The sequence below is a fragment of the Musca autumnalis genome, unplaced genomic scaffold (assembly GCF_047663935.1).
Source record: "Musca autumnalis isolate F117 unplaced genomic scaffold, ASM4766393v1 scaffold_2, whole genome shotgun sequence".
NCBI classification, from domain to species: domain Eukaryota; kingdom Metazoa; phylum Arthropoda; class Insecta; order Diptera; family Muscidae; genus Musca; species Musca autumnalis.
Window position 1 is genome coordinate 103,995,964 of NW_027411755.1, and position 22,656 is coordinate 104,018,619.

General features: G+C 38.3%; 1 protein-coding gene across 4 annotated transcripts in view; it reads left to right on the forward strand.

The window, feature by feature from the left end:
* The window catches only part of Nipped-B (Nipped-B cohesin loading factor), a 512,008-nt gene that overhangs the window by 52,937 nt on the left and 436,415 nt on the right, over positions 1-22,656 (forward strand). For all 4 annotated transcript variants that reach the window (XR_012410391.1, XM_073968650.1, XM_073968649.1 and 1 more), the window contains one exon: positions 19,578-19,696. Coding sequence is in view for 3 of the 4 variants with exons in the window: in XM_073968650.1 (XP_073824751.1) it covers positions 19,578-19,696 (119 nt within the window). In the remaining variant the exon portion in view is untranslated. The remainder of the gene's footprint in view (positions 1-19,577; positions 19,697-22,656) is intronic.

The following is a 22,656-nucleotide window of genomic DNA, read 5'->3' on the forward strand; positions in this document are numbered from 1 at the left end:
TGGTTTTGTACGGCTTTACAATTTGTGTCCTCCAAAATAACTCGATTTATTCGGCTATTGGTGTTGAAGCCTTAGATTGGTTAGGTGGTGATGGATGAGCTGCCGCCTTGCTGTCGGGTTGACAAACATTAGCTGGTGGAAAAAACGTAAAAATGTAATCTGACTGCATCTCTTAAATGGTCGTCGTTTCGGCGCTATCAAGCACTCTAGTCTTTATATGCTTACCATTTGGCTGCAAGTAGTTGCGTATTTTAGTGAGATTTGATGGATTTTCCCAATTTTTTATTTCAGGGTAAATTTTCTAATTTTACGCCAAGGCTGCTGCAACACCATCCATCCAGGTCAACGATTAAGCGGAAAAGGAAAGAGGTGAAGTTGGCCTTGTTTCATAGAGAATTGCAATTATTGTTCAGGTGCCGTGAACTGCAACCAACTTCGCTAATCGTTGTTGTACTTGCATTGCAAATTGCACTTTATGCAATTGCACTTTGTGCAATTATTCGACTACGTAACTTATGGCTGACGGTGACGTGGCACCAAACAAAAGTGACACGGTACACACACTCAAAGTTGGTTGAAAAAGTTTATCATATCAGCGAACCAAGTTTGCTGATATGATAAATCTCTAAATGGAGAAGCGATCATAACATAATCAGATAAACTGGCTGCATGTAGTCCTATCACGCCTTCAAATCTTTGGCGTGAAAGACTCCCTGGGACTTTCCTTGTAAATTTTCGACTTCATATAAGTTGTTTCCTACTCTTCGAGCTATTCAGCCTTTTATGAATCTTTTACATAACTTCGCAGAAATTTGTTTCGAAAAATCCGATAATTGGAAATTTCTTCGATACACCTCTTGGCCCACCAAGAATCTAGTTTCTTTACTTCTTATGTTGTATCTATTTGCATTCTTTACGTAAGCTCGATGAAGGTTCTTCTTCACTCCATCTCTAATGATTTCTAGGTATTCATGTCTGTTTTCGATGCGATTTTCTGCGTCTTCTAGCAGATCAAGTTGTCTTGCAAGTTTATAAGCAGAAGCATGAGTTATCATATTGGTTCCAAATAGAATGAAGTAAGGAGTAGCTCCAATTGCAGAGTGTACTGATGTACGAAGCGCACATTCTATCTCGCAAATATGTACGTCCCAATCTCGATGATCATCAGTCAAATATGCCCTGATAGCTGGGAGAACCGATTGGTTAACGCGCTCTGCTGCGTTAGCCTGAGGTGCATAAACCGCTGTCTTAATATGAACTATACCGAAGGTATTCATTAAAGCTGAAAATTCTTTGCTTAGGAATTGAACTCCGTTGTCAGATATGATTGTCTCTGGACATCCAAATTTGTAAAATATTTCTTGAGTCAAAAAGTTAACGACGTTTTTGGTATTAGCCTTGGCCATGGGTTTTAAAAATACATATTTGGAGAAGTAATCCATTGCAATGAAAATAAAACAGTTTCCTTTCTTGGATCTAGTGTAAGGTCCTAAAAAATCTATGTAAAGCCGTTGAAACGGTCTACCTACTTCCGCTTCACGTCCCATTGGAGGTCTTAAAGTGGTATTAGCTGGTTTAGATTCCTTACAAATCTGACATTTAATAATAAAATCTCGAATCTGAACATTCATGTGTGGCCAATAAAAGTATTCTCTAAGTCGGCGTATGGTCTTTGTAACTCCCCCGTGTGAGTTTTTCGGTGGTTGATGAGCACTCTCAATTAGGTCCTGAGTCAACTCCGATGGAACCCATAGCTTCCATGCGTGAGTCTCCTGATCTACATTCCCCGTATAAGGAACAGTTCTTTTATAAATGTATTTTCCTACTATCTTAAGATCTGGAAGCATATCTTTCTGTTTCAATACAGATTCCCGCAGATTCTTGTAGTCCTCAGAGTTGAAGGCTGGGGATTCCAAGTCAATGAACATTTCTTTCTCAATTGCTATTTCATCTAATGCGTATCGTGACAACATGTCAGGTACAACATTTTGTGTCCCCTTGCGATGTCTTATCTCAAACGTGAACGCTTGGAGTTGTAAACTCCATCTAGCTAATCTACCTGATAAATCTTTTTGTGACATAAGCCACTTGAGGCTCGAATGATCAGTGATTACTACAAAGTTTGTTAATTCAATATAAGGGCGAAAACGTTTTATCGCTAAAACGACTGCCAAACATTCGCGCTCCGTTACAGTGTAGTTTCGCTGCGATGTTGATAGTTTTTTTAGAGAAAAACGCTATAGGATGTTCTCCTCCTTCATCATCCTCTTGAAAAATTACGCTTCCGACTCCTACATCGGAGGCATCACACTGTATATAAAAAGTACGATCAAAATTAGGCTGTGCAAGAACTGGACTATTGACTAAACAACTCTTCAACTTGTCGAAAGATATTCTCGCTTCTTCGGGAAATTCAAACTTTTTGGTTTTTTTTTTCAAAGTTTCTGTAATGGGTGCTGTGATTGTGGCATAATCCCGGATAAATCTTCGGTACCATCCAGTGGTCCCCAAGAAACTTCTTACTTGCTTAACATTCACTGGGTAGTCGAATTTGTCAATAGCTCTCACTTTCTCGGGATCCGGTTTTAACAAACCTCCCCCAACTATATATCCTAAGTATTTTAGCTCACTACAACAAAATTTTGATTTGTTCACATTGATAGTAAGTCCGGCTTGGTCTAAACAATTTGCTACATCTGTCAATAAAGATATATGTTCTCCAAAAGTTGGAGAAACAATCAACAAGTCATCTAAGTATACAAACACTTTTTCCCTTAGTCTCGCAGGTACGACCCTGTCCATAAGACGGCATAACCTTTGGGCCGCGTTACACAGCCCAAAAGGCATGACCGTAAAATGGTACAGGGGCCGTCCTGGTACTGTGAACGCTGTCTTTTCTCTTGATGCTTCTGACAAAGGGATTTGCCAGAAGGCATCCTTGAGATCTATGCTAGAGATAAAATGTGTATCTCCTAATCGACTTAATAAACCTTCTATATGGGGAAGAGGATAGGCGTCTTTCACTGTGAGATCGTTAAGCTTACGAGCGTCTAAACAAATTCTAACTTTTTCCATGGACTCTCACTCGGTTCGATCACCCCCAGTGAAAGCATCCTATCCAATTCCCCATACATAAGTTTTTGAACCCCTGGCGAAATCGGAAAGTGTTTCTCTTTCACGGGTACAGCGTTACCGGTGTCTATATTGTGTACTTCAAGTGTTGTCTTTCCTAGACCTTTCTTTAAAAAACATGGAAACAAAGATTTGGTTTGTTCTAAAATAGCTTTCTGTCTATCATCTAAAATATGCATACGAGGGTAAACCTCGGAAACGTCTTCTGCACTATCTTCTGTTGTAACTAAACTATTGACTTCAAATCTAATCAGGTTAAATTTTTTGATGAAATCAATTCCCAAGAAAAGTGGCATTTTTATGACGGAGCCAAATAAAAATCTATTGATTTTGAACGTCCATTGAAATGTATTATTGACCTAACACGACCTATAATTTGATTAGCTTTACCATCAGCTGTTCTTATGATTGACTTATATGGAAAAATAACTAGCTTTGCTTTTTCAACGAAATCTAAACATCCTTCTCCTAAACAAGAAACTGTTGCTCCACTATCGATTAAACCTTGTATAGAATGTCCATTAATTTTAATAGAAGTATATATGCGACCTTCGGCTTCTTCACTTAGACAAGCTGAGGCGATTTCTTTTCTAACATCTTTTCGCTTTTTATACCTTTGTCTAGTCTTCATGATCTTTTCGGACGGTGTTCCAAAAATTCTCGCTTTAACCGCATTATATTTTTCCATGCGAATATGCCATGGGTCTCTATCGTAATACTGGACTTCGCTTTCTGTTCTATTGCTAGGTAAACATGCATCATCCCTTTTCAAAATGGATATTTTCTTCGAATCCGAATTAAAATAATCGTCCGAGCTATGACCGCCTGAATTAATTTGAGAATTTTTAGATGATAAGGCTATACTTATTATTGGTTTGGGGTTGTCGGGTTCTTCGAACGATTCTCCACCCCTGATCGAGTAACGTTCGGGTTTCTTTTTCCCTGACAAGACGGACATTTCGGATAGACAGTGTTATCATATCCGCATTTATAACAAAAAGTGCTAAGCCTTTCTGAAGTACAATCGAAAAATGTATGGCCCTCTTCTCGGTAATTCCAACATATTAATTTTCTTTCTTTAGTAATAGCATCTACATCTAGAAAGTCTTGCTGCTCTTCATGGACAAAGTTTAATTCATTGATCTGTTTATGTGTATACTTTGGATTGACAGTTCGCTGATTGTTAAGCATATTTTCAGCTCTTCTAGCTTCTGCTCTAAAATGATCTAAACTACAAGGTCTAATTGCAAAGAGAAGTTGCATCATCGATGGCTTCAAATTGCTCTTCATAATATCAACTAGATCTTGTTCGCCAATGGGATGACGTTGTTGATTTCTCAAATGCAACACGGCATTACAAAACTCATCGAAGGGTTCATTATTCATCTGTCTTCTATCTAAAATCTTCCTTTGAATGTCAAAGTCACTCTCAAATCTATGAAAATTCTTAACCAAAGCATCTTTTACACTGGCCCAATCTGAAATATAACTATGCATCCTTCTATAATCCCAAAGCCAATCTAAAGCTGGACCACTCAAAAAATGATGAAAATTCCTAAGTACTTCTGACCAAGGGCAGTTATAATCAGCTCTAAGAGTCTCTACTCTAACAAAATCTTCGACACTAGGTGTTTTCAAAGTCCCATCGAATTTAAGACCCCACTTGTCTATACGTCAACAACTTTCTACAGTATGTTCAGGTTGATACGCCTGTTTATTTCTAGCTTGGCTCATATCTGTGTAATTTTGGTCTAAATTCAATCTAAATTGTTGATCCGTAGAGGGATAATTGTTATTATTTTGACTAGTATGTGCATATGGATTATATCATTCATTTCCAGAATATGTTTTTGAAATCGGATTACTCAACCCTTGGTTTGTTTGAGAATGATGTATTGGATTAATCGTAGGTGGCGGAAAATTCAAGTTCGGTAAATTGCTGTTCATGAAATTCATTGTGTTTGCATTATTAGCTTGTTGAACCGGCCGAATATAATTCGTAGAACTTGCTAGATTCATATTATTAGAAGATTGACGATTATTGGTTAAATTTGGATTATTCGACGTTGCGGCTGGATGATTTCGCAGATTCTGCGAGTTATGCTGGTACGACATATTTTGTTGTGAAATTCGCTCTACATTTTGACCATTTCTTAATAAGTTTGTGCTTACGTTTTCGTTGGTATACTGTTGTGATAAACTGGTAATGGTAGCGTGGACAATAGCTGGGATTAAACTCTCGATCGACCTAATTAACTCTAGTTGCCGTAATCCTTCTCGAGCTATATTGGTTTCATTATTCTGTGAGTTGGTACTTGAATCGTTTGGTTGGCGATTCTGTCTATAATCTTGTATAACTGTCCTAGCTGCTTCACTCAGAAAATCAGGCGAATTTAATGAAACATTTGGAGTTAACTGCTGACCTTCCTCAAAACCATGAAAATCAGATCCAGAACTCAATGTATTTGGATTACTGGGGTTCACCTCGTTATTAAGAGCGTTTCCATCAGTCAAAGTAGTTGCTGAAGGTGTTGACGGACTAGCTGTTGTAGCCGTTGCGGTAGTGGCAATAGCTGTAGTAGTTACTGGGTTTGACACGTTTTGGTTATTATTCTCCATTTTTGACCTCAAACGGGTTCGGTACATAACTTGTTATCAATAGAATTTATTAGCTGCTGTCTGGCAGGTTTACAAGTCTAGATTTCTAAACTCTCCGTCGATTCAAAAATGGGAATTATTGGTAAGTCCGGGTATAAAATTGTTCGAATAAAATTCAAAAAAAGTCTTCGCTGGTTAAATAGAAACTAGGACCTTGATAGGCTCTTCAGTCCTCTTCGCCCACTCCTAATGTCCTATGGAGTGAACTGTCTAACGTAGCGAGTGGTTGTTGTCGGTCAGAATTTCCGCAAAGAGTTGTTCGAGGCCTCTTCAGTATATCCTTAGATAAGCATAGAACGGCTTTCTAAAGATATACTGGGAAATCTACGACCAGACAACAATCAGCCCTACGGAAAATGCTCCAACTCCAGGTTGAGCGCTGCCGTCCGAAGGCTCTCCAGGCTACCCGTCCCTACAAACCTTAAGGTACTCCAAATCAACCTCGAGCTGAGATGAAGACCAGTCTTTCGGGTACCAGTAGTCCGGTTCTGTGTACACCCTGTGTGTACGTGAAAACAAACAGATAATATATGGCTACTATTTCAGGCCGATATATTTTTATTTAAGAACAAGCAATTGGTAGTTTGAGCCTATCAAACTCCTCCTGCCGTCTTTTTAACGCAATCAGAAAACAAATGTCTTAAGGGCGACGACCCTAAATCGGAAAATTTTCAACTTTAGTAGAAGAAAATTCAATCTACTAAAAATTTAAAAATCTTACCTTTAGTTTGATAAAGAAATATGATATGAATAAGAAAATGTAATCAAAACTAAGTAATGAAAAATGAATAATAAAAATGGAAAAAAATGGTTAATCAAAACTACGTAATAACAAAATGGATTACAAAAAAATGGAAAATGGTTAATAGAGACTATGTAATAAAAAAATGAATCAAAAAAATGGTTAATCGAAACTATGTAATGTAAAATGAATTAAAAAAAATGAAGATGGGAAATCAAAACTATGGACTGTAAATTGAATGAAAAAGTGAAAATGGATAATCAAAACTATGTAATGAAAAATAAAAAAAAATAATCAAACGCTACTAAAAATGGAATAATATTGGGAACAATTACTAAGTAATTTAAATAATTACTAAGTAAATGAAAATTTCCAAAACCACAATGAAAATAATAAACTTGGAAAAAATGAAAAAGTGCATAAATTCGAGGTTTCGAATTTATCCTACCTTTTACTTCACGGGTTTCCTTTAAAGATGCTTATAGTAGGTACGGTATTTGGTTGGTGAATCAAAAGCTTTTTTTTTTTGTTGTTTAATCGTATCAAATCATAAGCGGACTGTTGTATAATTGGTTCTATTTCGTGGCCTTCTTTACTCCTTAACAATTGGAGAGAAACAATAGGATTTGAAGAAATGTTGAATGTTGTCCCATGTTAAAAGTTTGATGAGCGCTGACATCAACCGTCATCAGTGGACTTCCCACCAAATACTAACTATGAATGATAAGCTTCAGTCGCAATTAGTTTGACTAACATCTAGCCCACTAAGGCTTACTGAATTATCAAATCACGAAAACAAAAATTTGTTGCTACAAGACTGGCAATCCTGCCTGTCTTGGGCTAACAAAACGTCAGGCCGGGCACTAACCTATAACATTTTCATCTCAACCTCTCCAAAAATCCTCATCTGTTCCTCACTACCATAAAAAGTGTGTTTAGAAATTTTTCTAGACGATATAAAAAAACGTAAACCACTTTAAACCCCCTGTGGGTGCTAACCAGGTTTAGACGTTGTCAATGAATGACATGATTGGCATTTAAATTATCTCAAAAAAAAGCTATATTTTCGATTCGTATACCCCACGTTGGGCGCCAGCATTAAATTAATTAACTGTCACGATTCAGACTTCCAAAAGTCTGTCCCTATCTGAACTGCAGCACTGGCTACTTGGTGATTTGTGTGCGGCTAGAGCTCGTCGGCATTGGGGGGGTGTTCGTTGCAGCCAGATGAGAAAGTAGTATCGCGGTTACTAATTCAATACGTTGAACCAGTGCTATTAACTTGCCATCAAGAGCCAAAAAAAAAAAAATGAGAAACAAATCTAATTTCAATAGCCCGATCTATCATGCCGTCTCCCAAAACACCAATCCCGAATGATTCATACGCCTGCAACCATTCCATGGTAATCCCGTGCCTATTTGTGAATTACCCCAAACGCCTAAGCAGTTGATTCACCACTTCACCAAATACCTACCATCAGTTTTCCCCTACTCCATCTTCAACATCTTCATTAAAAGGGTTTATAATTTTCCATTCAAATTCATACAATCTTTATTCATCTTGTTCAACAGAACATTTTGTTTACTTATTCATCTATTGAGTATTCAGTTTTATATATGGGTAAAAAAATTAATACTGGTTCGACAAAACCTTAGCACATATCGATGAACACTCCTCATCACAATTAAACAAACCCACCCACTCTATTATAGCGCTATAAACGAGCTGTAGATTTCAGTATATATGGACCAATCTAGTTCTGTATCACTATAATGTGAACTAAAGTTCTGTGCACACAAAATATAAAAACTTGAAAAACTAGAACTTAACCTATCGGTTACGGTTTTTTAATTAAAGCTTAAATTTTTATGATGGTTCAAAAGAAATATTTATAATAATTTTTTTGATAAAAATTTAAATTCTTATACGGGATCAAAAGAAATATTGATATTTTTTTGAGAAAAATTTAAATTTTTATAATGATTCAAAAGAAATATTGATAATAATTTTTTTTGATAAAAATTTAAATTTTTATAATTGTTCAAAAGAAATACTGATAATAAATTTTTTTGATAAAAATTTAAATTTTTATAATGGTTCAAAAGAAATATTGATAATAAATGTTTTAATAAAAATTTAAATTTTTATACGGGTTCAAAAGAAATATTGATAATATTTTTTTGAAAAAAATTTAAATTTCTATAATGATTCAAAAGAATTATTGATAATATTTTTTTGAAAAAAATTTAAATTTTTATGATGGTTCAAAAGAAATATTGATAATATTTTTTGATAAAAATGTAAATTTTTATAATGGTTCAAAAGAAATATTGATAATATTTTTTTGAAAAAAATTTACGAGAATCGAAATTGGACTCTAATAAAAGCTTAACCGAAAATAAATCGAATTTATCTTTAGAAAATCAATAAACAAACATATCAATAACAACGGGCTGAGTATTGGCTCAACACAAAATCATCATTACTTTAACAAGTTGAACTCGATGACGTCACTGCGGCATATCTGCACTAAATCACGCCTATCTCCATGAGATGGGACACTCACACACATTGCTCTTTGTTTACTTACGGTTTTCCAATGTTTTTAAACGTTTACCCAAAAGTAATGCCGATACCAATAAAAAGGCTATTAATAAGAACATCCCACGACGGCTGCAATGTTGTCTTTCTCTGATGACGTTGACGTATCTTTGCTCTGTGATTAACGATGATGACGGTAGAGATTCACAGGCCTCTATTGTGAATGGTTCTAACAGCTGCTGATGTTATGCTGCTTTTCGCTGGTATGCTCACACCAAACAAGTATCACGGCAATGTGGTGACTGTGGCTGGTTCTTGGACGTCCACAAAAAAACTTGGCACTTCTGTGATGCGACAATGCTTCGATACGGACACTGATGGGGCGGCTACAGTTGATGCACTTCGGCTGTACGAGTGATGTCGTTGCATTCACACGACTCCACCAGATTGAAGACATGCACTTAGATTGTTTGATGGTTTTTCCTTCCTACACCCCACTGGTGGTTCGAAGTCATTCAGTCTTGTCGACGGTTGTGTTGCTATAAAGCACCAAAGGTATTTTCCCTCAAGGGTAAAGAATACCACTGATCACTTTGGTTATGATTTCTCTGCACACAGGCTGCAGTCAACAGATGTTGTGATAAATAAACGTAGCCTCTTTTATCGGCTGAGCTTTTGACTGTCTTTCTGCTGGCAAACCTCTGCAAGACAACGGCTTTGGCAGTGTATGCGCTTTAAATTAATGACACCAAACTTCTGCCGATCGTTTTAGCTGCGTTTGGTGTTGTTGGGCAGAGTATTTGTTTAACGTTGAGTAAAGTCTATTGAATACCATTAAGCTGGGGACTCGCCGGTAGTTTTAAATCGTGCTGGGCCAAAACACTCGCTGTTCGTTGAAATATATTTTGTCTTTATTTTGATGGTGACAAGGCAAATGAGCCAGGCAGTGGTGTTGTGCATCAATTTGTTTAAGCTCGCTGGTTTTGTACGGCTTTACAATTTGTGTCCTCCAAAATAACTCGATTTATTCGGCTATTGGTGTTGAAGCCTTAGATTGGTTAGGTGGTGATGGATGAGCTGCCGCCTTGCTGTCGGGTTGACAAACATTAGCTGGTGGAAAAAACGTAAAAATGTAATCTGACTGCATCTCTTAAATGGTCGTCGTTTCGGCGCTATCAAGCACTCTAGTCTTTATATGCTTACCATTTGGCTGCAAGTAGTTGCGTATTTTAGTGAGATTTGATGGATTTTCCCAATTTTTTATTTCAAGGTAAATTTTCTAATTTTACGCCAAGGCTGCGGCAACACCATCCATCCAGGTCAACGATTAAGCGGAAAAGGACAGAGGTGAAGTTGGCCTTGTTTCATAGAGAATTGCAATTATTGTTCAGGTGCCGTGAACTGCAACCAACTTCGCTAATCGTTGTTGTATTTGCATGCGAAATTGCACTTTGTGCACCAAACAAAAAGTGACACGGTACACTCCGTCTTCCGAAAGTCGATTAAGAATAATCGATTATCCGGGTTTCGCACATTTAATAGTCGACTACGACTTTTGGAAATATTACGGCTAATAACCGATTAATCGATTAACCGAAATCGATTTTACGTATCCCTAGCTTCAAGCAACTTTTTTACTTGTTCATCCGCCATTTTGAAAGTTATGTATTAAAAGCTTTGTTCCTTTACTTTTTTAATGGTAAGAGTGGTAAAAGAGAAAAGTGTCAAAATTGTTCAAAATTGCTCTCTCATGAACATTTTTACCAGAAAAGTAAAGGAACGGAAAAATGGTAGATCCGGCAGCAATGTCAGAAAAAAACATAAAAAAATCAATTTTCGTCTTTTATTTCACAGTTTTTAATTTAGTGTTGTCAGTGTTCGACTTTTTCTTCGGTTTTTCGTCCATTTTGTGAAATAATCGTCTAACAAAAGTCGAAAAATCAGTTCTGCAATTTTCTACCTGCAGAAATTTTGCTGGTAGCCTGTGGTAGAAGAGAAAGCCATTAGGTGTGTACGATAACTTTCCCAGCAAAAATTACTCAGTCAATTCCAGCAACCTCTCTCAGTGAATTTTACTCTCTCAAGCAAGAAAAATTGCAGAAAGTTATCGAACAACAATTTGTAAAAACTTGCAAGGAATCAACTGTTTTGAAAAAGAAGAAGAAGAAGAAAAGTTTTTTCATCAATTTGATGTTCTTGTTTTCCATGATTTTTTATATTTTTCAGCTTTTGATGTTTATTTTTTTTGATATTTCAATGTTTATTTTTGTTTTCGCCAAACAAGAATAAAAAATAAAACAAAACAAATGTTTTCAAATCAGCTGATCAGACTTGCAAATTTTTGCGGGACAAATTTTCCCAGCAAAAATTTGCAAGTTCTCAGTCACAAAACTCTCCAAAAATCTCTCCAAACTCGCTCTCTTTTGCTGGATATTTTGTTATCGAACAGCATTCAGCAATAATTTGTACGAATTTGTACAAATTATTGGGTTATCGTACACACCTATTTTCGCTCTCTCTCCCCTCTCACTCTCTTAAAAATTGCTTCCAGTTTTGCCACTTTTCGGGGTTAAGGAACACTTTGCAGGTTAAAAATGGTAACAAATGGTTAAAATGGTAACATCAGGTAAGTAAAGGAACACAGCTAAAATTATTGAAAATGAAAATCTGCACTAGTATTTTCTCATACGAATTGTTGTTGATGAGTTGCATTTTTTTTAAATAATTGTTGAAATATTTTTTTGCATCATCTTCGTTGCCAATTGTTGACTTCAAATAATTTGATCCGCGTCTTTGAAATACTGTTTGAATTTTTTCTTAATACATCCTCGTTGCAATTGTTGTTGGATTGATCATTTTAGCTTTGTTCCAGTACTTTTTAATAGTAAAACTCGTAAAAGAGAGAAAAATTGTTGTCAAACAAAAGTTTTTTCAAAAAGTTCGGGAACGCAAAAATGGAAAAAAACGTCAAAAAAGCTGGAACAAATGTCAAAGTCGGCGTACCAGCCAATCAGACGCCGACATCCATGTTACTATTTTTTACATACACGCTCAAATTTGTTGAGTAAAAAGTTTTTAAAGAGAGCGTCATTCAGCGCCATTTTTGTTTGGAACGGGTTTTCGGGTAAAATGTGTAAAAGTCGTAAAAATTGTAAAAACTTTTTAGTTCTGGAACACAGCTTTTATTGTTGAAATATTCATATTAATTGAACATTTTCCGATTCGTCCTCGTCGCTAATTGTTATTAGCGCGATAATTTGAAATGTTGAAATTTTAATTGAGTTTTTTTCTATTTCATCCTCTTCGCCAATTGTTATTTCTGTACTACGACATAGTTAAATAAGAAGACGCGTGGTCAATCATTGTTTAATATTAAAATACTTTATTAACAAAACGCTAAAACTAAAAGGGAAAAGAGACGTGTTATTCGATCGAAGTTCATAACAAGAAGAGGGCTAATATTGACCAATGTCTTCTATGTAACGCCTTAGATTATGGTTTACAATAAAACAGGTTTTGATAAATGAGTGTATAATGACAAACATTGATGACAGGTCTGTTCTGAAACTACAATATTCCTGTAAACTACACCTACTAATTTTTCGAATTGACAAGCTGTAACAATTTTTATAGGTTAGGTAGGTTAGGTTTGGGGATGTGTAGTCAATATATATATATATATATATATATATATATATATATATATATATATATATTGACTACGCCACTCGGAGACCTTTCGGTCCATTGTGATCATCCATAAGAAAAAAAAGAGGTTCAGAATTACCTGAAAAGACAAGAGAAGAGAAAAGAGAGAAAAATAAAGAAAAAAGGGTTGTTGTTTGGAAAGTAGTAATAAATGAAATAATTATAAAAGAGAATGAAGATATAATAAATAAAGAGAGGGTGGTTTATTTGGCGTTGGTGGAAAAAACTTTTAGAGAAGTAGTTACGCTTATGGGTCGCGCCGTCCCAGCCAATTTAGATTTTTGATGATGTTGTTTATGATTGTTGGTTCCATGTTTGAATAGAAGGTTAAGCTTGGAGGAAAGCGTATTCCTGTTAATCTATACCGCTTTCGAGTTAACATCGGGCAACGACATAAAATATGCTCGATCGTCTCCGTTTCCTCCTCATCTTCACAGAGCCTGCAATAGTCCACGCCATCATCTTCCCATTTGCCGATAAAAGCTCGGATGTTGCAATGGCCGGTAATGACTCCCGTCAATACCCTGATTTCTGATTTACTCAAACTTAAAAGTGAAGTTGTTCTCTTTGTTGAAAGATTCGGCCAAATGGTCCTTGACACGTTGCACCTTGGTTCATTATGCCATAGTTCCTTGGCTTGTTCTTCAAAGAACGTCTCCACCTTCCGAAAAACGTGACATATGGGTGGTTTGATAGAATCAGTGATAGCTTGACTTGTTGATTGAGATCCTTGTCTTGCCAGTTCATCTGCCTTCTCGTTTCCCACAATGTCACAGTGTCCCGGTACCCAGCAGAGTCGGACAGCGTTAGTGAGGTTCGCCAAAGCAGTTCTACACTCAAGAACGGCCTCAGACTTGATATTGGGGGATTTGATGGCTTTAAGAGCCGGCTGACTATCAACGAAGATAGTCACCGGTTCAAAGATTTCAGCATCCAGACTTTTTATCAACTCTGCGGCCATTTTGATCGCGAAGATTTCTGCTTGGAAAACACTACAGTCGCTGTTCAACCTATATGAGTATTCGAGGCAAAGCTTCTCGCAGTAGACGCCAGCTCCGGTACCTTCTTCCATCTTGGAACCGTCTGTATAGAAAGCCAGACCGTCCAGAGGAGGGTTACTACAGATCCAGTCATCTCTACTAGGGATAACGACCTCAAAATCATCAAATCTATGGATTGGTGATAAGTAGTCGCTGAATTTCCCCTGCTGATTCAAGCTAAGGTTTGGCCCTAGCTCCCGAAGAATGCATGCATGACCATAGGTGCTGTCACGCCAACGATTCAATTCATGTAGCCTTAAGGCACTACATGCTGCTTGACCTTTGATGCTAAGTCTCGTGGGCAAGAGGTTTAGCATCGCATTCAGAGCTGCTTGTGGTGTACTTCTAAAAGCTCCAGTTATCAGGATCGAGGCTGCCCTTTGCACCTTGTCCATGTTGCCAGAGTTCGACTTATGTCGAAGCGCATGCCACCAGACAAGACATCCATAGGATAGGATGGGTCTCACAACAGTATTATACAACCAGTGTATAATAGCTTTATTTAACCCCCAACTTTTCCCAATCGAATTCTTACATGAATAGAGTGCGATCATACCTCTCTTCGTCCGTTCCTCCACGTTCCTTTTCCATCTCAATTGAGAATCCAGGCTTGTACCTAGGTATTTGGCCTCAGGAGATAGATGTAACTGCACTCCATCCAATGTTGGTGGTATGAAGTCGCCGAGCTTACGCTTTCTGGTGAACAATACCAGTTCTGTTTTCGTTGGATTTACACCAAGGCCATTTGTGGTGGCCCAACGGGACAGCTTTGATAAGGCTCTTTGCATAAGCTCCGAAATTGTGGACAAGAATTTGCCAGTTATTAGTATAACTACATCATCCGCGTATGCGACAACCTTAATGCCCTGATTGTCGAATTCCGCCAAAATATTGTTTATCACAAGTAGCCACAGCAGCGGTGAGAGTACACCTCCCTGGGGAGTACCTCTAGTTACTGTCTTCCTTGTTGTCAACTCCCCAATGCTGGAATTTATGATCCTGCTCTCCAGCATTCTCTTTATCCAGCAGATCAGGGTTTCCGGGGTGTTGACCGCTCTAAGCGAGAGATGAATGGATTCAAGTTTTACGTTGTTGAAGGCTCCTTCTATATCCAGGAAAGCCGCCAAGGTAAAGTTTGAATTCTCCATGTTTCTCTCAATGAAACCCACGACCTCATGAAGAGCAGTTTCGACAGATTTACCTTTCATGTAGGCATGCTGCGAGTTGCTCAGCGAGGCAGTGTCTACAAAGCTCCTAATCTCCAGATCGATCAGTCGTTCGAGTGTCTTGAGGAGAAAGGAGGATAGGCTGATAGGTCTGTAGTCTTTCGGTGCAGAGTGACTGGCTTTCCCCGCCTTGGGGATATAAGTCACCTTTACCTCTTTCCACAGATCTGGTACACAGGAAAGAAACAAACAGGCCCTAAAGATCTCCTCCAGAATTTGGTATATCTGCGGTGCGGCATAATGAAGCATCGCAGGAATTACTCCATCTGGACCAGGTGACTTATAGGGTTTGAATGTATTTACTGCCCACTTTATTTTGTTTCTGCTTACAACCTTATCAATGAGGCTCTCGTCCACTGACGCTTGGACTTGGAAGTTATCACATTCATAGTGAAGGTTACTGGCGTCCGTGCAGTCAAGGAAGTGGGTCTCAGCAAGAAGGTTTAGAGTCTCAAGACCTGAGTCTGTCCACGTGCCGTCCGGTTTTTTGACACTACCAATGGATTTGGGGTCCTTCGAGAGTATCTTACGGAATCTGGCAGCGTCATTTACCCCTTCTACAGACTCACAGAAACAAACCCATGACTTCTTTTTGGCGCGCTTGATTTCACTCTTGTATTTGGTGAAACTCGCTTTATACGATTCCCAGTCACTTTCAAGTTTCGTCGAGTGCGCCCTGTTGTACAGCTTTTTGGTGTTTTTCCGCAGTTCGCCAAGATCCTTGTTCCACCACACCGGTTGGGATTTCTTCCCGGGATAAGTTAATGGACAGGCATCCTTATGGCAGCGGAGAAGGACTTCTGTTAGGTTGGACACCTTACTGTTAAGCTCAGCAACTGTTTCTATCCTTCCGGAGAGTGACAGTTGATGTTTCGTCAGATCAGTGAACCTGCCCCAGTCCGTCCTTCTCGGGTTCCTATAAGGATTTTGGCGGACTCCGTCGAAAGAGATTTCAAAGTATATCCTCATATGATCCGAAAAGGAACATTTGTTGGATACCCTCCAGTTCTTGACGACAGAATCATCTAAATTTGACAGGGTTAGATCAATGACCTCCTCCCTGTCTCTAATTTTAAAGGTAGGCACCAGAAGATATTTCACCTATTTTTTCATGTACCTCTCCGAACCATCCCATATGAATGTTGGGAATGGTAGAATCGAAGAATGACCCCATCTTCAATTTTTGTCCGAGGCAGTGAAACTGTTTTATTTATCGCTCTGGTAATTTGGCGGGCCTTAGGCTTTCTTCTCCGAGCCATTTGGATGAATATAATGTTTCCTATGTCAACAGAAATTGCCCAAAAGAGTTCAATGGGTCTCTATAGGGAGTACTGCAAAGGGACTATCAATTGTGGTTGCTGTCTTTTTGGACCTACAGCGTGTTTCTTCAGGTTTGTATTCCTTTCAATGCATTGTGGAGAAAACACACCATCCTTTCCAGGGATTTGGCTATTATCGAAGATTTTTCTCCTGATTCTTAAATATTGGCGCCAATCTTCCATCTTCAGGGCAATAATGCTCTTTTCGACTCATCCAGCAATTAATTTTAATTTTATTTTGCTTTAATATTATTAGCACAGTCAAATTACAATCCAAACTTTATAAAAATTTACTCGACTATACACAAATATTAAAAAATTCAAAATGTACTAATTTTTTTGGCCAACCAAATTTGAGACTTTAACACAAAAGTAAAAAAATTTTAATAATTTTTTCGTTTTTTATTGTCGTCGCATCAATGATCACAAATAGGGGATTCGAAATGTAAAGCAGTTCACATGTTTATCGAAGATTAAGCACAGATTCAAAAATAAACTATGATGTACTTATTATTTTGGCCATGTGTGTATAAGGTTCCTGGACTAGAACAATGTCCACCTCTGAGTTCGTGAGGGACAGGAGTAGTTCGGCGGCAGCTGCTTTACAATGATGCAGATTAATCTGCAAAATGCGTAGCACCTGCCGCCTACCTACTCCTACTGACTTTCGCGAGGTGGAATCAGTCGGAACCGAACCCATCCTGAACCAAAGTTCAGTTTTCCCTCACGAACCTTAAGGTACTCCTCTCCTGGGGAGTCTATCGCCATCTTGACATCCATCCCCCCATTCTCCTTACAAGGGGTTAGACTCATTACAGTCCAGTCCTTAGTAAGGAGACCTGGGTTCTGGAGCTCCAGCATCCTCAGCAGAAGTTCCTTATCCACGGTAGGTGGGGGAACCCATGCTGGGAATACCTTCCTAGACGGAATCTCCTTTATGGACACCGCAGCAATTTTTGCCCCCTCACAAAGTTCATCAAAGCCATTAACGGTCTTCTTAAGGTACTCTTGCGAGCTCCTGTTGAGACATTTAATGACTTTAACCCCCTTATGAAGGAAGGCGCCACCAAACTGGCGGTCACCCTGGTTCGCCTCAGTGGACACAATGGCTAAACGAAGCCGATTATCGAAGAGCAACCAGTGACTTTCGCTGATTTTCCCGAAGGGGTCAGCTCGGTCGATGATTGCAACTAGGAGCTCGTCATCGTTTGCCACTGTGGCCGTTTTGGCGTAGGGTTTCCTACGTCCTCGATCACGGGCCTTGGTAGAAGCTTTTCCTGAGGAGGTGGACGCCTTCTCAGTACTGGTGCTACTTCCCTTGGCTTTGTGAGCAAGGACACCAGCATAGGAGTCCGCCGTGTTGACCGTCTGGGAGATCATCGTCTTCTTTGGCGAAGGCTGTGGGCCTTCTGAAGAACGAACCCGCTTCACAGTCTTTGACTGCGAGGGCTTGTTCGTCTTCTCCGAAGTCGATGGTGTCCCAGTCGATCCACCCGTCGTTGCTCCCGATTGGCTTGTGCAGGTCTTGGACACCTTCTGTTCGTCCGCTTTACCCTCGTCAGTTGGGGTAGGATCCGGATTTGGGACAGTCACCTTCTCCAGTTGACTACTCTTACGAGAATCATTTGGTGTCGGATTATGCACCTTATCCTTTTCCAGTCCTTTCTGGCTCGGGTTCGGCTTCGGAACAGTTTTAGGTTCCACCTTGCTGCCAGAAGCAACAGGCTTCACCTCCACCTTTTTGCTAGTCGCCGCAGTCTCTTCTGAGTCTTTGGCTGAAGCAGGGTTCGGGAGGAAGATTTTGTCCACCAAGAGCTCGCATCTGGGTGCATTTGGATAGTTTCTTTCGAACTTCCGTATGTACTTGAGCTTGCTCTTGATGAACATAATCTCTCTCCTGGTATGCGAGCTCGCGTCCCTTCCCACGAACTTGCGCAGATACGAAGCCGCACGCTTGTAGTGCCTCGTATCTGAAGCCTCTTTGGCGGAGATTGCGACTGCGTCGTTGTCCGTCGATGAGGTTTCCTTGGATACCCCAACGCAGGCCGGAGACTCAGAGTCAGTGGCTATTGTTGTAGTTTCCGTTGATTCCCCCTCGATGGTCATCGACTTAGAGTCAGTGACTGTTGGTGGATCATCTTTAGATTCTCCATTAACATCCATTGACTCCGTGGCAATCTGCCTTTGAAGCTTAGTATCGGCTGGAGCCGATACAGGACCAGACTGGTTGCGACCTGTCTGTGGTTGCGAACCTGGGTTCCCAACCTCTTCGACCACATCACCGTCAGTGGACATGTCATCATCAGACCTTCTTGTTGACTCAGCTGGGATCACCGTAATGTCCAGTTCATCGTCAGTGAGGGTGAGATTGTTGAGCATGTCCTCTGGTGGTATGGTCGGAACAAGTCTCTCCAATTGGCCAAGGAGTTCCCTACTCTATCTCTCAAGACTGTCTCCAATCACTTTGAGGTGTAGGTCGTCCCCGCCCAAAACTCCAGTCCTGTCAGCCGTGGACTGATTAGTATCAGTTTTGGCTAAAGCATTATCCTTTTGAAAATCCTGTTCGTCAACAATAGTTCGGGTTGTATTTTCTGCACTTGTAGCAGTTACGGCTGTAGGTGCCAAGGCATCCACACCTGAGACAGCCGGATCACAATCGCTTGATCTCGACGGCACGTGGCTAACCATCTTAGTTGATTTATTTAAGGGAACTACCCCGCTCCAATTTTGGTCCACGGGGGGGTTTGAAAGAAAAAATAAACCCCCAGGGTCTCTGAGATATGTGGAGACAGAAACACCTTCAGTTTCCCTCGGGCGTTGCTGGCACATGGTTCTCTTCTCATAAGGAGCATGACCAACGACTTCACGGACCAAATCGCGCATGAATTTGGTGTGACGGGTTTGAATGTTCTTTAAACGGGCACCGCGCAAGCCTTTGACTTTCTTGGTACCGGTGTACTTGACATTCTTAACTTTGGTGGTTTTGTGGCCCTTTTTGAGACCGACACAGAGTTCGTAGCGTACTGCCATTTTGCCTTAGCAATTGTCAAAAGGCGGAAAAATTTTTTATAGAAATGTTCTAAAAGATCGGTAACGTTCTAAAATAATATAATTCTCTTAAAGATTAATGCAGCTAAGCAAAAAATTCTCTATTCTTTTTTCACTCTTTACACAAATCCTAATATTTCAATTATTTTATTATATTTTCAGTGAACTTAAACCGGAATATAGTGCACAACAAATCGGCACAAATATAAGTACTTATCCCGTATTATTGCAAGGAATATACAATTTTCGTCCAGATTTGTTTCAAAATTCCTATATAACAAGTAAGTTTTGACGTGCTTTTATATTTCCTTTATACATATATGTATGTATGTACTACTTGCTAGCACCCGCAAATTCAATCAATAGTTTAAGACTTTGTCAATTGCAAGAATTACGGAATTAAATAGTTTTGACATAATTAAATAAAAGGACGGATGGTCGATCATTGTTTAATATTAGTATCACTTTATTATAAAACATTAGGTTTGTCTGGTTACCCTAAAATTTGTAACAATTTGTACCAATTATTGCTGGAAGTAGTCTGTTAACGCAAAATTCCAGCAAAAGAGAGCAATTCGAGAGAGACAATTTGACAGTTCTTTTACAGAGAGTTTGCAAATTCTTGGTGTACAAATTTCTTCAGCTGTTTTTAATTATTCGGTGATTTATGTTTGTGCAAATTAAAACCAATTTTATTGTGAAAATAAGCAAGTTAATTGTTTTTTTTTTTTTTTTTTTTTTTTGAGAAACAAGTTGCAAAATGGAAAATTTATTTTTTTCGGGTCATTTTATTTTATATTTTTAATAAAATACATAATTTTAAGTAAGTAAGGTTCCTTTAATGGCGGATTAATTATTCTGTTTTGGCAAATCAGCTGATTGCTTGCAGGTTTTTGCAGGGAAGGTGTCGTAAGATTTTACGGGAAAACAAAAATTGGGATTTTTAAATTGAGCATTGAAAATGATGCACCACAATAATCGATTAATAATTTCCAATTTTTTTCGCTTTTTAGGTCATTTTAGTAATCAGAATGGTGGAATACTTGGTTCCCTAACGTTTTCAGTAGTTTTGCCTTTGATTCCGATTGAACAAATGATGTTCCTGACGTGATTTTGGCTTGATTGTAATTTATTTCCCTTTGTAGGCAATTTGGCTAGAAATTTCTAGTTTTTGAAGTTACTTTCCAAAAAATGACTATGAAAAATCATTTAGGGTTATGTCCAGAGATATATGGAAAGTCCTGTATTAGCCAGGCTTGCCCTATATTATACTAGTCTTTAACGGCGTTGCCCCGATATGTGCATAGAACAAACATTTTTGCACTTTTCTTTGAAAATAGTTTTCAGAAATATTGTCTACAATATTCAGACAATGTTTGCTTTTATAAAAAAAATTTCAACACCCTTTGTTGCCATTCAATATATAATCAAGCCAAAATTACGTCAGGAACATCATTTTTTCAATCGGAATCAGGTGCATCATTTTCAATGCTCAATTTAAAAATGTCCATTTTTTGTTGTCCGTTGAAATTTTGGAATAACAGTAGTGTAAACGGAATATTTTGTATGCCATCCTAAAGATAACTTTTCAGCCTACAAATTGTTTTTTAATTTGTTCAAAAATCTCAACTCGTTTTCAAGATACCAACGTTTTGTTTGTATTCCTATGGTCGGCGCTGATGTAAAGCCTATGATTACGGTTAACAATAAAACAGGTATTGATAAATAAAAGTAAAATACAAGTATAACCGGTAGGGATTTCGATAAAGATAATGAAGGCTACAACAATCTCCCACACTAATAAATGGCAAGGCCGCTTAAATGTGGGGGTGGTCTTTTTGTTACGGACAGCTCTTCTAAGCGGTTTAGGCATTGTTGAATGTTGTTCTTGAATTGGTTGTATTGCATGAGCCAATGTGGATATCGAAGGTTCTTAATCTTCAGTAAATGTTTCGTTTTGATTCGACCTGGAACTTCTTTGAGCCAATGTGGGCATAGATGGCTGTTGATGTGATGAGCTTTGAGTCGATTAGGTATAATTAAGTCGACTTTCGATTAATCGACTTTTTGCAGTCAAAAGTCTGAAAATCGTGGTCGAATTTTTTCTGGAGGGAAAATCGCATAATCTATTATTTTGTGATCGATTTTCATGTTTGTCCATAGGTTGTTGACTTGGCAGCATGGTACAATTAGAAAGGTAGATGCCTCAGTCCAGCTGATCGAATCTAAAACGTCAAAAAACGAGGAATTCGCCATGAAAAATCAAAACAAAAAACCATATGATTCGGTAAGTAAGAGATAGCATGTATACAGTTTATAGACAAACACAAGCGATAAAAAGAGACAACAAGATATCATTTGGCGAAAATTTTGACAGTTTACATTACAAAAAAAGTTGCTTTGTTGTAGCAATTCGCCGATGTATCTACCTTTCTAATTGTACCATGCTTGGCAGTTTTACAGTTTTGGCGGTTTTGCAGTTTCTAAAGAAAAGTCGAAAATCTACGAATAATCGATTCGCTGCGGTTATGAAAAAAATCGAAAGTTGAGTTTTAGGACAACTGAAATAATCGCCAGACCGAAAAATTAGTTTAGACCAAAACCGAAAAGTATTTCTTCCTACCCAAGCTGGCGGAGTTCGCTGTTTAGTTTCGTTTTGTTTACATTCGTGAGTGCGAACAAAACAATAAGCGAAAAGTACTCAACTCCACAAGAGCAGATAGAAATCTAAATAGTACTAAACACATATGAATAAATCAAAAACTTTTGGTGGTTGATAAAATATTTACTAGCGGTATTCACTCATTGTGGTAGATGTACAACTCTTGTTAATGTACTATATGTACCAGGGTTTTTTACAACGAAGTTTGAATGTCTTTTTTGTGAATATCGTAAACAAATCAAAGCATCTTAACATCGTCGTAAGTCTATCTTTTAGTTTCAGTTTTATTACACTTTTTTCATAAAAAATTGTTTTTTTTTGCCTCCATTCTTTTATTATACTTTTATTCTTTTTATTTTTCCCATTTTTCTACAAAAAAAAAAAAAAAAAAAACTCCGCCATAAATAAAACTCACAACAAAGTGACGACACAGCAATCAGCTGTGAAGTACAATGGAATGTTTACAATACTTTTAGGTCGAGTAAATTAACAACCCTGTGGTAAATTAAACTTTCATGTATTTTGTTGTTGTGGTATTGTAAACACTTGTAGATCTACAATATTAACAAGATGTACAAG